Below are 13,480 nucleotides of genomic sequence, written 5' to 3' on the forward strand. Positions count from 1 at the left end.
TTTATTAATTTTCGTTAAAAATCCGTAAAATCGCTCGAAAAATTAGTGAGACGAATGAAATTGATAAAACAACTTACCTTCATGTTAATTCAAATAAATCGCAGCGCCATCTACAAACACTAACTTCAGAGCGAAATGAAAAATCGTCAAATTTAAAGACAAATTTCGCTCAAATTACATCAGAAAAATTCGTAAAAAGGCCTGGAACGTCACGAGAAATATTGGAATTCATCAAGTCAAGTGAAAATCTCATCAGATTCGTCGTAATTCAATAGTTTTCTAATCACAGCAAAATCTGTGCTGACGTGGTTCAAAACAATTGACGATTTTGTGGAGGATTAAAGCTCTTCCTGCAAGTAACTGAGCAAAAATGGCTCTTATGACAATGATTGCCCGCGTGGCAGACGGTCTCCCCTTAGTCGGAACTATGCAAGAAGATGAACAAGTAAGTTTCGCTTGAACGATTATCTGCTTTTCAAGTTCATTAAACCTGAATTTTTATCTTTTTAGACGGGCAAAAGCGTATTAGAATATCAAAATCAAGCCAAATTATTGTTTCGTAAACTGACGCCACAATCTCCGAGACGGTGTTCCATCGAAACAGGGCCTTATTTGTTTCAGTAAGTGATTTTTCCTTCCATAAATCCAATTAGAGTTTAATTTTTTTTGTTTTTTCTTTTAGCTATATCATTGAAAACGACGTTTGTTATCTCGTGCTGTGTGACAGACAATTTAGCAAGAAGTTAGCTTACAGTTTCCTCGAGGAAATTGCACAGGAATTCGACAATAACTACGGTCGACGCGTAAATTCCGTCACACGTCCCTACGCTTTTATTGAATTTGACATTTACATACAGAAGGCACGCAAGGGCCTCACCGATCGTCGAAGGAATATCAATTCCATTAACTCACAGTTGCAAGATGTGCAAAGAATTATGGTAAAAAATCTCATTTTTTGCTCTAAAAAGTTTAAAATTAAAAAAAAATTTTTGTTTTTAGGTCCAAAACATCGATGACGTTCTCGCGAGAGGCGCCGTCCTATCAGAGCTCGACACAAAAACGCAAAATTTGTCAATGTTGTCGGCGAAATACAAGAAAGACGCGACATATTTAAACAGAAAGTCAATGTACGTAAAAGCAGCAGCTGCTTCGATAATTTTGCTCGTGTTTGTGTTCTACTTTTGGGTTCTCTAACCGTTAAATGAGGAACTGAGGGCATTGCTTATCTTCGTTGTTCTTGTTATCTTTTTCGATATACTACTGATGTCGGCATTGAAGAAATTTCGTGCGTAAAAGGAAAGGCTGGAAGGGGTTTATTATTTATTTTCGAGAGCGCTCGCTTAAAAAATTGCCGAAAAATTTACGTTATATATTTAAATTTATAAAAAAAAAAAATAAAATGATTCCAGTTTCATAAATAATTGAAAAATTTTTTATCAAAAAAACATGAAATTATCCAAAATTTTGTTGAAAATTTAGTTTTTTAATAGAAAAATTTAATATTTAACTTAAAATTTTAACAAAAGTATCAAAAATTGACTCAGCTCTCTTTTTCCTCTTCTGTTGTGGCACCATCATCATCAGCTTCTGAACTTTCGACATCATCTCCATTGGAAAACAGCAAATTTTTGTTGGTTTCTACTCGATTTTTCTTATTTAGAGCTTCAGATTCGTCAGGATTTGGTCTTTTAGCACTTGTTATTCCCAAAATTTGTTCATATCGTGTCTTTTCTGTTTCATCTTCTTCGTCTAAAAAGTAATTTTTTAAAATTTCTTATCAAAACTCAAATAATTTTGAATTTCTTACCACTGTCGATGATATCCAACTCTCTCGCGACTTCCTCGAACACAACAACAATAACAGGAAACTCCACAATTGTCTTTCCAGCCAAATTTTCTTTGAGACTTTTCCTGTAATCTAACTCGTAATACCTATTTTTGCATTTTCTAACTCCTTCTGCCTTCAGCAACACCCGCAAATTGTCAATTCCCTTCGCTTGATAGAACTCCAGCTGTTTTTTGCCCACAAAATCGCTCTCAGGACTCAAATATTTCTCCAACAACTCTCCGATTGTCGCAGTTTCGGAACATTCGTCATCGAAAAATGTCAAAATCTTCTCCCCTACATTCGGGAAATTCCATTCGATTTTCCATTTGACGATTTGATTCTTAAAATCCAATCTGGTCGTGTTAATTCGATGTTTCGTAAAGTTCGAAAGTAAAAATCTCAATGTGATATTTCGCTGTTTGCATGCCGCCCGCAACCGGAACATGTGTGTCGGAAGTTCCTTGTTGTAAATCGTGTATTTTTTGATTTTATCTCGCTTGCGGTCAGCTACGTACCGCGTGCATTCCTCCAAAAAGTGATAATCGCTCATGAAATCCATCTGAGTCATTTTTTTCAGCGGAATGTATTTTGTCTTGTCACGAATTCCATCGCATTCGAGCTCGGTTTTGTGGATTTTGAGGCACGAGAGGCAACAGGTCTTCACTTCGCATTTCGGGCATGTGTATTTCGCATCGTTAACGTTGCAGACCTCACATTTTCCAAGCCTTGGGGGGAGAGTGAAGATGTTTTTTAATGGATTTTGGATGAAAAAAAGAATTTTACCTGGAATTTTCAGCATTTTGTGCTTCACTGTCCTTATATACTGTCGTGGTTTCCATTTTTATCAAGAATTAAACGCTAAATTAACAGATTTTTAATATTTTTTATTTAATTTTCAGTTTTAAACTCATTGTTTTGGTTTAGGCAAGTTCAAATTTTATCCGCAACGTCCGATGTCGTGTTAAGCAATTTAAAATTTAGTACCGTTAATATTTTTCAAGCGGAAATTAAAATGGTAAGTAACAAAATTTAAACATTTAACGCAATTTTTCTTCTTTTTTAGCAGTTTTTGGCTTCTTTTTCTCCAAAGGTTTGCGAATTTCCGACACAATTCGTTTAATTTTGTCATCAACGCTCGGAGTAACTTCCTGATTCGCCAGCAACGGGACAGGACCTCCATCAATAAAGCTCCCGTAATACTCCGTAACGCCTATTTCTCGCAACATTCGTCTCTCATGGGGTTCAAACAAGTAAAATGGAATGGGACCTCGCAACGGAGTTCTTACCATTTCCTTCAATTCTTCCTTAAAAGGACAATTTATGAGCTCTTCATACCGTTCCGTGTCTGCATATTGATAAACAGTGCAAAAAGCGATATTCGGAAAAAGTTCAACCGGCGGAACATATTGCCCCGGAAAAAGAAGACAAACTAATTCGCGTTCCTCATCCGTTAAATGCCTCATTCGATTCATCGCCCTTTTCAGCATTTCCATCTCTCGGAGGACATATTTGTGCGTGTGAGCTACCGTCAAAGGGGCTTGATACACGAAATTTATCGCCGCCTTGAACGTTGTCATCTCAGCGCCCATCAGTTCGTTCACGATATTTTTGCATTTGGTCTCCGGCGATGCAAGTAAGAATTTTATCATCGAAGTTTTCAGCTTTGGAAGTGTATCCATTTGCTCTTTGACAGCTTTTATCCACGAAATTGGTGCCGAAATTGACTTTTGACGTGTCTCCTTGTGTGCATACTTCAAAATACTCCGGAAAAATCTGTCTGGCTCTTCATCGTCGAAGAATCTACGAGTCATTGCAAGTAACAAGACATGAGCATACAAGGCACTCACATCGTCTGCCGCCAAATTATCATGTCGATAGTTGTAGTTGTAACTGTCATAGACCTTCAAATCCATATTCACGTCTTGATCGGTGGCGATAAAATTAAAATAATGACCTTCCCAGCCCCTGTAAACGGTCATGCAAGAAATTAAAATTGCCGTCGCTTGCGAAGAATGCTTCCCGAAAGTGTTGTAGTTCCAGGATTTGTGGAGATATGACTTTGCAGCGCGCCAATCTGCGGGAACGGGAATTTTTTGTTGCTCTTTTGGAGGATTTTTATTCAATTTCATCATCTTGCGAAAGAATAGCGACTGTTTTTATGTGATTTTCTAACAAGACTGACTTACTTGGGTGTTATTTTATTAGCTTTCACCCTCATCGTTAGCCAAACTTGGGGTTTGATGCTTATTAATTGAATTAGTTTTCCAGAAAAAAAGTTCATGTCAAAGAAATTCGGTAAGAAATCGCATTTTTCTTGCATTAGAACGACTGAAAATCATTCCAAATAAGTTTATTTTTATATTTTTAGGTAATTTTCACGTAATACAGCCCATAGAAAGGACTAAAGTATAATCACAAAGGACATTTGCGTGTTGAAGATTGTTTCTGACGATTATAAATATTGAGTAAAAAATAATTCTCGGTTATGATTACTACTTAGGAGTACTATTACACGACATTAAAGCCGTTGAAGAGGTAAAGTTTGTTGAAAATCATTCATAAAACGACCAACGAACAACTTTTTATCGTGATTAGAGAACAAAGGCGAGCAAATTGTATTAAAATTTGTTCTGAATTGAAGGTTACTGGGTCAAATCGGAGTTCAAGTGCCTCTTTTGATCAATTTTTAGACATTCAAAATTGTAATTTTGCTGATTTATGACCCAAAATAGCATTTCGCATTCAAATTTCATACATTCAATGCAATAAAAAGCAGAAAATTCTGGTTTTTTATTCACGGTTAGTTTTATTTAATATTTATTAGTATCATTTTGTTCATAAAAGTGACTTTGAATCATCACTTTACATTTTTTTTAGAGGTTAGTGTATTATTTTTACTATCTATAACATCATTCATGGTTGCATTCAAGACATTTTTCACTAAAATTCTACAGAATATCAACTAAAAAGGAACATTCAAGTGCGATTTTTCGACTAACCGGTGCTTTTATACATTCATATTCATATTTTTTTAAAAAGATTTCTCAAGAAAAGTTTTTTTTTCTAATCTTCTAATTTTTTTTTATTTTATTTTTCATTAAAATTTACTTTTTTTATTACTAATTTTTGTTGCATTTTGAAATGCCATGAGTTTTAGAGGTAGTTGATGTCGTTTTGATGACTCTTGTGTGACCTTCAATGGAGGTCAGAGTCAATTTATCCAAAATTTTGAACAGAAGCAGAAATTTTTAAAAAATAAAATTTATTTTCTTATTTGCGATTCCAATTATTTTAATATTTTTTTTTTAACTTTTAGCTTAGCTTATTGATCGATCATCGACAAAAAAAATAAATAATTTGCAATTTTTAGTCTTAAAAATTAAAAATAATAATCGAGAGAAACAATTTAAAATTTAATTCCAGTTTGGACCTTGTGCATCAAGTCGGCAGATGTGTGCAAAGCCTTGACCTCGTCCGGGTTCAAGTATTGGCGAACGATGTGCGTGACACCGTTGGCTCCCAAAACGCATGGCAACGACAAGAAAACGTCATTTTCGACGCCGTGTTCGCCCTTGATGAGTGTCGAGACGGCATGCACGGCTTTTTGGTTGCGCAAAATTGTGTTTGCCAACGAAGCGCACGACAAGCCAATAGCCCATGAGGTATATCCCTTCAAACGGATGACTTCGTAGGCGCTTTGAACGACTTCCTTGTGCAATTCATTCCATTTTTCGGGATCTTCGGAACTTCCAACGTTGGGATTGATTTCGCGCAAACGAACGCCGGCAACATTGACGCCAGACCAAACGGGAACACTTGTGTCTCCATGCTCGCCGATAATCCATCCGTGCACAGAAGTTGGAGCGGTACCCAAACGTTGCGACAACAAGAAACGGAAACGTGATGAATCGAGATTCGTGCCACTTCCGATGACCTTGTGTTTTGGCAAACCAGACAATTTCCATGCGACATAAGTCAAAATGTCGCAAGGGTTTGAGACAACCAACAAAATGGTGTCGGGTGAGTGTTTCACCAATTGCGGCACGATACCCTTGAGGATGTCTGTGTTGCGTTGCACCAAATCCAAGCGAGTTTCACCTTCGCGTTGACGAGCGCCAGCAGTGATGATGCACAAACGGGAGCCCGCAGACACGGCAAAGTCCGTGCTTGCAGTGACATGAGCATTTTTCATGAATGCCGAGCCGTGTTGCAAATCCAACAACTCTCCTTGCAATTTGTCGGCAGCAACATCGACCAAGGCGACTTCGCTCGAAACGTTTTGCGTCAAAATACTGAAGGCGCAAGCCATGCCAACGGCTCCGATGCCGACAATGGTGACTTTGTTGCCCGATGTCGTGACGGGAGCGTTGATTTCATTCAAGAGTGTATCTTTAACGGATGCCATATTTGATTGCTGCGGAAAAAAAGGAAAAAAATTAGAATAATGGCTCATTTAAATCTCATCAGCATGCATCATGGAGCATGTGAACGGCGGAAAAACCGCAAAAGTAATTGATTTTGTTCTGTTTTTTAATTAAAGCGATACGGAGAACAGACATTTATCTGAAATCGTTACAATTTTTTTATTGTTTTTCTTAACTATTTTTCTTTTATTGCGCATTTCGAAGAAAAAATAATTTTTAATTGATTTTTAGGTCTGTCTGTTACTGAATTTCATAATTTCAGGTAAAAATTTCATAATAAAATTTTATTAATAAATTTAATTAATTTATAATTTTTAATCTTTTAAGATGTTCCGAAACATAAATTAAGTTAAGATTTTCTAATTTTTCATGAAATTCAAATTTTTTTAAAAATTTCAAAGAAAAAAATATTTTTAATTTTCTAAATAAAAAAAAAAAACAATTTTAATTTTATGAAAATTTATTTAACTTTGTTGATAAAAAAAATTTTTTTGAAATCAAATTTTGTTCAGCAAATAGTTCAAAAAATTTAAAATTTCGAAAAAATTAGATTTTTAAATTTTACTGAAGTTTTAAATTAAATTAAATTAATTAATTTAAATAAATTAATTTTTACTTAAATGGATACTACCTAAATTTTAAATTTTATGTTAAAAAATTATTTTTTTTTAATAAAAATTTTATTTTTTTTAATATTTTTTTTTTCATTTTTTAATAAAAATTTTATTTTTTTTTTATAATAAAAACTTTATTTTTTTATAATAAAAATTTTAATTTTTTTATTATCAAAATGCGCTCAAATCATAATTCTCTTAAAAATCAATAGCGGAAGTTTTATGTTTTTTATTTTTTTAAATAATAAATTTTTCACAGAATAGTGATAAAAATAGAAATGACCAGCTGTCTCTTTTCCACACACTTTAAAAAAAATTATATTTTCCGCTCGTGTAAAAGTAATTCAAGCCCTTTGTAAAAATTTCTTTGACCTGATTCAAAGACAAAATACGCTTACATTCACTTTTTCCGTCAAATTATTCAATATTTAAATCTCAGACAGAAAAAAAACTTATTGCACAACAATTTTCGAAGTCAATGTTCCCGCTGATTTAAAAATAACAATTTTTTATGTAATTTTTTTGTATCTGTCTGATAAAAGAAACTGCATAATAATATACTTTAAACCTAACCGCATGAATAGTTTTCCAGTACCAGAGAGGAAAATAAACTGGGGATGAGAAAAATGGGGGTAGCGGCACGAGCGACAAGTTTATTCACATTGCCTCCCCTTCATTCTACATTGGTACGATGACACGAGTCTTGAGTTAACTAAGGTACAAGTCTATGAACTCGTACGGATGGAAAAATTTTTGTACGAAACGAAAGTGAATTTGACCTTGTGGAGGTTATGGTAAGGGTAAAATCGACCAACTCTGGGTGTTGTTTTCACTTTTTATCTTTTCTTGCTCTGAGATCTTGATTTTTTTGATGTTTTTCGATTGATTTGTGACAAAATATCTCGTAATATGCTGAAGTCGAAAGTTTTGTGTGTCAATCAATGATAATTGACAATAATTGCTTTTAATTTTTTTTCACACTCGATTTTTACGTATGTTTCGTATTATCATTCTCTTATCACTTTTAATTAAAAAACAAACAAAGAAATTTCATGTGCACGATGACGAACCTTTTTTGAGTGATTTTTCACAAAAAAATTGATGAAAAAATTAGCTGGATAAAATTTTTCGTGTCTTTTTATCGATGTGAACCTCACAGTGGATAAAACGCAACTGACTGAACGTCTTTTATATTCCAAGCATATACAATGCGCTACAAAGTACGCTAAATGAACGGCAGTACGCAAAATTTCTACAAAAACGAGGGAAGGCATGAACGCGCACGCATGAATTCCGACTATGAAGGTGACCTTTTTTTTCTCATTCATAGAACAGAATTTTATCACAAGTTTCGTTCATTTTGATCCATCGGGACGATAATGACGAAACACGAAAGTAGCGTTATGAAATGCGTTTTGATTGTATGATGTGCTTCGAGTGTAATCTCCAATTTTAGCTGGATAAGTTGTGTCAAAGTAAAAATGCATCACATGTGATTTGGTCGTGTGCCAGCAAAATTCTTAACATGTCACGAGGAGACATTTACTTATGTGACCTGAGAAATTCTAAAGAAAATTCTTTAACTCTACGGTGAGTCAGAATGAATGCGCGAAACACTCTTCTTATCACTGCTTTATTGATGCACGTTGAGTCAGCTGTTATCAACAATGGAAGGAACGCACGCTTACACATTTCGACGAATGAGTGATAAAAAAAGTGTGAAAAACATAAAGAGAAGAAATTTTGACAAAGATTCCGTTGGTGAGTTTTTTTTTAAATTAATTAATTAAAATTAATTTTTTCTTTAATTTTTTATTATTAAAAAAAATATTTAATTTTTGCTAAATTTAATTCAAGCCAATTTTTTTCTCCATTTTTTATTTTTTTTTTACTTTTTATTCCATTACTTTAAAAAAATCAATTAGAGATAAATTCGTGATATTTTTCAAAAATTTCCAAAAAAATAAAAAAAAAATCAATTTTAAAATTTTTTCAAAAAAAATCTTTTTTTTTTAAATATTTTTATACCTACTTAATTTTTTGTGAAAAAACATTAAAAATTAATTTTTAATTATTAATTCATATTATTAATTTTTCAATAGATTTTTCATAATTTAAATTAAAAATTTGTAAATTTTAATTCAAAAATATTACATTTGAACTTCAAAAAAATTTTTATTTAATAAATTTGAAATTTTTTATTAAAATTTCTCAATAATTAAAAATTTATAAAAAAAAAAAAAAAAATGACGAGAAAGAAAATTTTCTTAAATTTTTTTAAATATTTACTCTTTTAACAACCTTCGCCAGTTTTTTTCTCTCAGTGTCATTGTCATTGTAGAAAAACATAGAAAAATAATTCTACACTTCTACCGATTCTCACAACAAACCTTTTTTTATGATGAATCACTGCACGTAATTTCTACAAACCCTCGTTTGACCGGTTTTTTCGTTCGCAAAGACACTTTTTGGCAAAAATTTCACTTATTTATTTACAAATTTACTCACAACAATAAACGATTGTTTTGTAATCGACGACAAACTTCAACTAAATAAAATTTTCTACTTCTAAAAACGTGATTTGTTCTATAATCTGTCCTTTGATCTATAATTACAACTAATACTTTATCACAAAAGGCAATCGATTTCACACTGTTTTTGTTCAAAACGACTCATTAAAAGTCGAAAAGCCCCCTTTTACGGTCGTTTCACGTGATTGATGTAATAAAAAAAAAATGCTGTAAAGTGAGGCACATGAACTGCATCACGTATGCACAAGTCATGTAGGTACGCTTGCATTTGATGTTGTAATGAATTCACTTGTGATGAAATGGTCCTTGAGAAAGCATTAGAACAGAATAGAATAGCGAGAGTTGAATGAATTGCGAACGATGACGTCCGTTTTTTGCTTTTTTTCAGTGAACAGAAGCAGATAAGATGACGCAATTAAGATGTTATTGAACTAAAATTGAAAACTTACGACGAAATTTTTGTATTTCCAGTCAATCCAGTCTCGTGATTCCTCCTCAATTAATTTTTTGTCGCAAAAATATCTAACTTCAACCCGAAATGACGACAGTAAAAGGCAACTTTGGAACTTTTTTACGTGCTTAAACATGAAAATCTGACAAAAATTGTGAAATAACCGAACGTTTGTCGAACAAAGACTTGCGAACACTGAAAACACACAAAAGTTCGGTGAATGAAAATTTATGTTTTTCACTTTGCTGGAAAATTCGCTGGAAAACCATTGGAAAACGTTACTATTGTAGAAAGTAATGGGAGGTGAAGAACCATTTTATGGTCGTTTTTGTGTTCATGAAGCCTGTCGCATGTTGAGAAACGACTAAAAATTTGTTCTTTATTACTCTCGTTCGTTCTCTGTTGCTTTATTAAAGTGAAAAATGTGTTACTGATTAATTGTTTCGGTACTTTGGTGAATTACACTATTAGCAACTGTGCATTCGGAGTTTTCTAATACGCTCGAACAGCAGCTCCAATGTCTAAAAAGGAGAAATTTTGTAAGTTTTTGAACAAATTTTGGACAAAAATAGGTACCTTCGACCTGGATGCCCTAAATGCCCATGCCCGCAACCCATGTAACCGCCAGGCATTTTACTTGCACAGGCACAAGTTGCTTGTTTTGACCCGCCGCTTGAACAGAAACAGCAACAATGGTAGATTCCGGTGTGTTGTTTGATGGCACGAGATCGCAATGTGTAAGGTGAGTCCTAAAAATTCAATTTTTCGACAATTTATATAAAATATTTTAAATTTTTTCGAAAAAATGAAGATTTTGTAATGAAAAATAAGAGTTTTTGTAATAAATTTAAAATTTCATCAAAAAATTAAAGTTTTTGTATAAAAACTCAAAAATTTTATTAAAAAATTTTAAAAAATTTGTACAAAAACTTTAAATTTTAATAAAAACTTAAAATTATCTTTGAAAATTTAAAATTTTTAAACAAAATTTTTCAGATGACATCAAATTTTGACAAAAAACCGAGTCAAAACTCACCTTAACGGGCTTCCCATTGATCGTAATTGTCAAAATAAGAATCCCAGCGGCATCCGGAATGAATGAAATGATATAAGTGCCATCCCTTTTATCGCTCACTTGGACCGGAATCGCCCTCGAAGAAGAATCCTTGTACTTGATCTCCACAAAAATCGTTAAACCGCCATGACACATTTGTCGATCGTTCTTATCTTTACTGATAAGTATCAATTCTGCCTTCTTATGAATCCGCAAATTTAATAATCCATCCGTTTTTTCCAGACAACAAAGTTTCGGCGAAGCAGTTTGCGTCGTGATGATCCCGTACAGCGGAATATTATTTTGAGCTTTATTCGAGGGAGCTTTAACTTCGGGCAAAAATTGAAGAGAATCATTAATTTTGAATTCGCCCGTAGATTCTGACTTTTGACAGTATTCAAGACGCCGATTCAAGATCCCAACAAATGTGAGTTTCTCGATTTCATTTCCGCTGGCGAGGAGTTCTTCAGCAAAATTTATCGCCGTGTTGGCTTCCAAGCATCGTCTATCGAGATCTGCTTGTCGTGCAAGAATCATTTCCATTTTATTCTCGCGTGCTTTCGAGATTTGGTTAAGTAACGTTTTTTTATGAACCTCAAGTGCTTGGAAATATTCCGATAAAAATTGCTCAACTTCACTGCGGACCTCGATGCACTTTTGGTTGATTTTTTTCGATGTTTCGTTTATTTTTAGCTTTGAATGTAACGCATATTCGGTTAGAGGCTTCGTTCGTTCCAAATTGTCTGTCAAAATTTTCATGTAAACTTTCGATGCTTTTGCCAAAGTGATGTATTTATGACCTCGATGGAGCAAAATCGTGCAATCGTTACACAGGACTTGATGACAATTCGTGCAGAAAATTTTAATTTCGTTATTTGAATGGATCGGACAACTGAGGGATGCACGAGAAACGGATTCCGACGCCTTCTTCGAAGCCCTTTTTGGTTCAACGAACATTTTTATCTCGTGATTGCACGTGGTGCGTTGTCTTTTGTGGGCTTCCTTGCAAAAATTGCACAAATTATAACCGCAAGTCATGCAAAAAGCATTTGCCTAAAATAAAAAAAAATCATTTTTTGTGGATTTTTTTGGATAAAATTCACTCACAATGACGTCAGTTGAACACAAATTGCACCAAATTCGAGCAACTTGCTGGATTCCAGTTTTGGTAATCGCTTCGTCGACTTGTCGCTCCATCAAAAAGTTCTTTGGAAGGCGACACAAGCCACCAACGGGTATTTCAGTTGATGTTCCACAAATCGGGCAAACGATGGACTTTGGTTTGTCGTTAAATGACACGAGGGAAGACTTCCGACGATTTGTCGCAGCAATGCTTTTCGATCGCGGTTTTGATAATCTTTTGTTACGAGAGCCTTGCGGTGAGCGATTTAAGCTTAATTCGTCTCCGGAGGTCACAGAACCGTTTCTTTCAGAGTCTGTGGATAGAAAAAATGTCAAAAAACGTAAAAAATTGAAGGAAAATTCTTACAACTGTATTCATATTCGCTTCCATTGCTGTTATGACGATTCGCCCAAAAGACAGCTGCATTACGATTCATGTCAATTTGGTTCAAACACTCGTAGCAAAAGTTGTGAAGGCAATCCAGGACACGAGGATCTTTGAAAACGGACTTGCAAAGGTAACATTTTAGCTTATCGGGGATAAAATCGTTCACTGTTTCACTGTGTTGGCGTTCAACGTTTCGTTTTACGGCTACTGGACTCTTATTTGGAGGCGGTGTTGAAGGAATATTCCTTAAAATGGAGCAAATTTAATGTTCCAAGCTCGAAAATTAGCAAAAATTGTTAAAACTCACTCATCTCGAATCCTATCAACCGCACAATTGCTGCTCACTTCCTTATAAAAAGACCATCTCGTGGTCTTAGCCTTTTCCGGAACAACCAAATCCACGTTTTCCTTCGTTGGCGACGACGCAGACGGCAAAATTGCGGGCATTGAGTTCTTCCGCAGCACATCCGGCACATTTTCCAATCCCAATCTCGTGAAATCTGTCACGGCACTGTCACTTAGCTTCCTTCCTGCTTGCGAAATCATTTCAATTAACGGCGGTTCTTGATTTAAACTCGAATTTGATATCGATTCGCGTATCATTTCTTCTCCAAAAGCATTTCGACGTGCCAATACGTTGTTAATTCGATCCGCGAAATTGCTCGAAACACTTCTCGTGAGGAAATTTTCCGTATTTTCATCACTTGAAGGCACAGCGACATCCATTAATTGCATTTCTTTTTGCAGCATTACGAGACTTGCACATTTTTTGTCACGATTTTCACGAGAAATTGGGGCTCGTTCGCCCGTTATTTGCTTTTGTGACAAATTTACGACAATTTTTTCGTCTTCTTTTGATTCTGCTTTAATTTCAGGTTCTTCGGGAGTCGCATGCAATACAACAGCATCTACTAACTCGTCGTTTAAACGCTGATAACCGGCATTTTCGAGGACAGAATCATCATTTCCCGAATCAGAGACAACTTCAAAGTCACTATCGGACCCGTTAAATTCATCCGTTGGTCTTCGGACTTTCACGACAATATTGGGAATGACCATTTTTCTTCG

General features: G+C 34.5%; 4 protein-coding genes across 4 annotated transcripts; 1 reads left to right on the forward strand and 3 right to left on the reverse strand.

Annotated features, from left to right (window-relative positions):
• Positions 1-116: 116 nt before the first annotated feature.
• LOC134836782 (vesicle-trafficking protein SEC22b) lies at positions 117-1,415 on the forward strand. Its single transcript, XM_063851999.1, has 4 exons — positions 117-445; positions 511-620; positions 683-938; positions 1,000-1,415. Exons 1-4 carry the CDS (start codon positions 371-373, stop codon positions 1,192-1,194), a joined length of 636 nt encoding a protein of 211 aa, XP_063708069.1. The 5' UTR covers positions 117-370; the 3' UTR covers positions 1,195-1,415.
• Positions 1,416-1,475: 60 nt separating this feature from the next.
• Positions 1,476-2,749, reverse strand: LOC134838377 (box C/D snoRNA protein 1). Its single transcript, XM_063853894.1, has 3 exons — positions 2,612-2,749; positions 1,808-2,553; positions 1,476-1,749 (listed from the first exon to the last, which is right to left on the reverse strand). The coding sequence occupies exons 1-3, from the start codon at positions 2,665-2,667 to the stop codon at positions 1,541-1,543; spliced, it is 1,011 nt and encodes a 336-aa protein (XP_063709964.1). The 5' UTR covers positions 2,668-2,749; the 3' UTR covers positions 1,476-1,540.
• A 2,323-nt stretch (positions 2,750-5,072) lies between these two features.
• LOC134826947 (L-lactate dehydrogenase) lies at positions 5,073-8,051 on the reverse strand. Its single transcript, XM_063839459.1, has 2 exons — positions 7,937-8,051; positions 5,073-6,242 (listed from the first exon to the last, which is right to left on the reverse strand). The coding sequence occupies exon 2, from the start codon at positions 6,231-6,233 to the stop codon at positions 5,235-5,237; it is 999 nt and encodes a 332-aa protein (XP_063695529.1). The 5' UTR covers positions 6,234-6,242; positions 7,937-8,051; the 3' UTR covers positions 5,073-5,234.
• Positions 8,052-10,238: 2,187 nt separating this feature from the next.
• On the reverse strand, positions 10,239-13,471 carry LOC134837685 (E3 ubiquitin-protein ligase TRIM45). The gene is made up of 6 exons (XM_063853071.1): positions 12,720-13,471; positions 12,392-12,657; positions 12,010-12,338; positions 10,885-11,955; positions 10,425-10,597; positions 10,239-10,369 (listed from the first exon to the last, which is right to left on the reverse strand). Exons 1-6 carry the CDS (start codon positions 13,469-13,471, stop codon positions 10,276-10,278), a joined length of 2,685 nt encoding a protein of 894 aa, XP_063709141.1. The 3' UTR covers positions 10,239-10,275.
• Positions 13,472-13,480: the final 9 nt, after the last annotated feature.

Source organism: Culicoides brevitarsis, chromosome 1, assembly GCF_036172545.1.
Source record: "Culicoides brevitarsis isolate CSIRO-B50_1 chromosome 1, AGI_CSIRO_Cbre_v1, whole genome shotgun sequence".
Taxonomy (NCBI): Eukaryota; Metazoa; Arthropoda; class Insecta; order Diptera; family Ceratopogonidae; genus Culicoides; species Culicoides brevitarsis.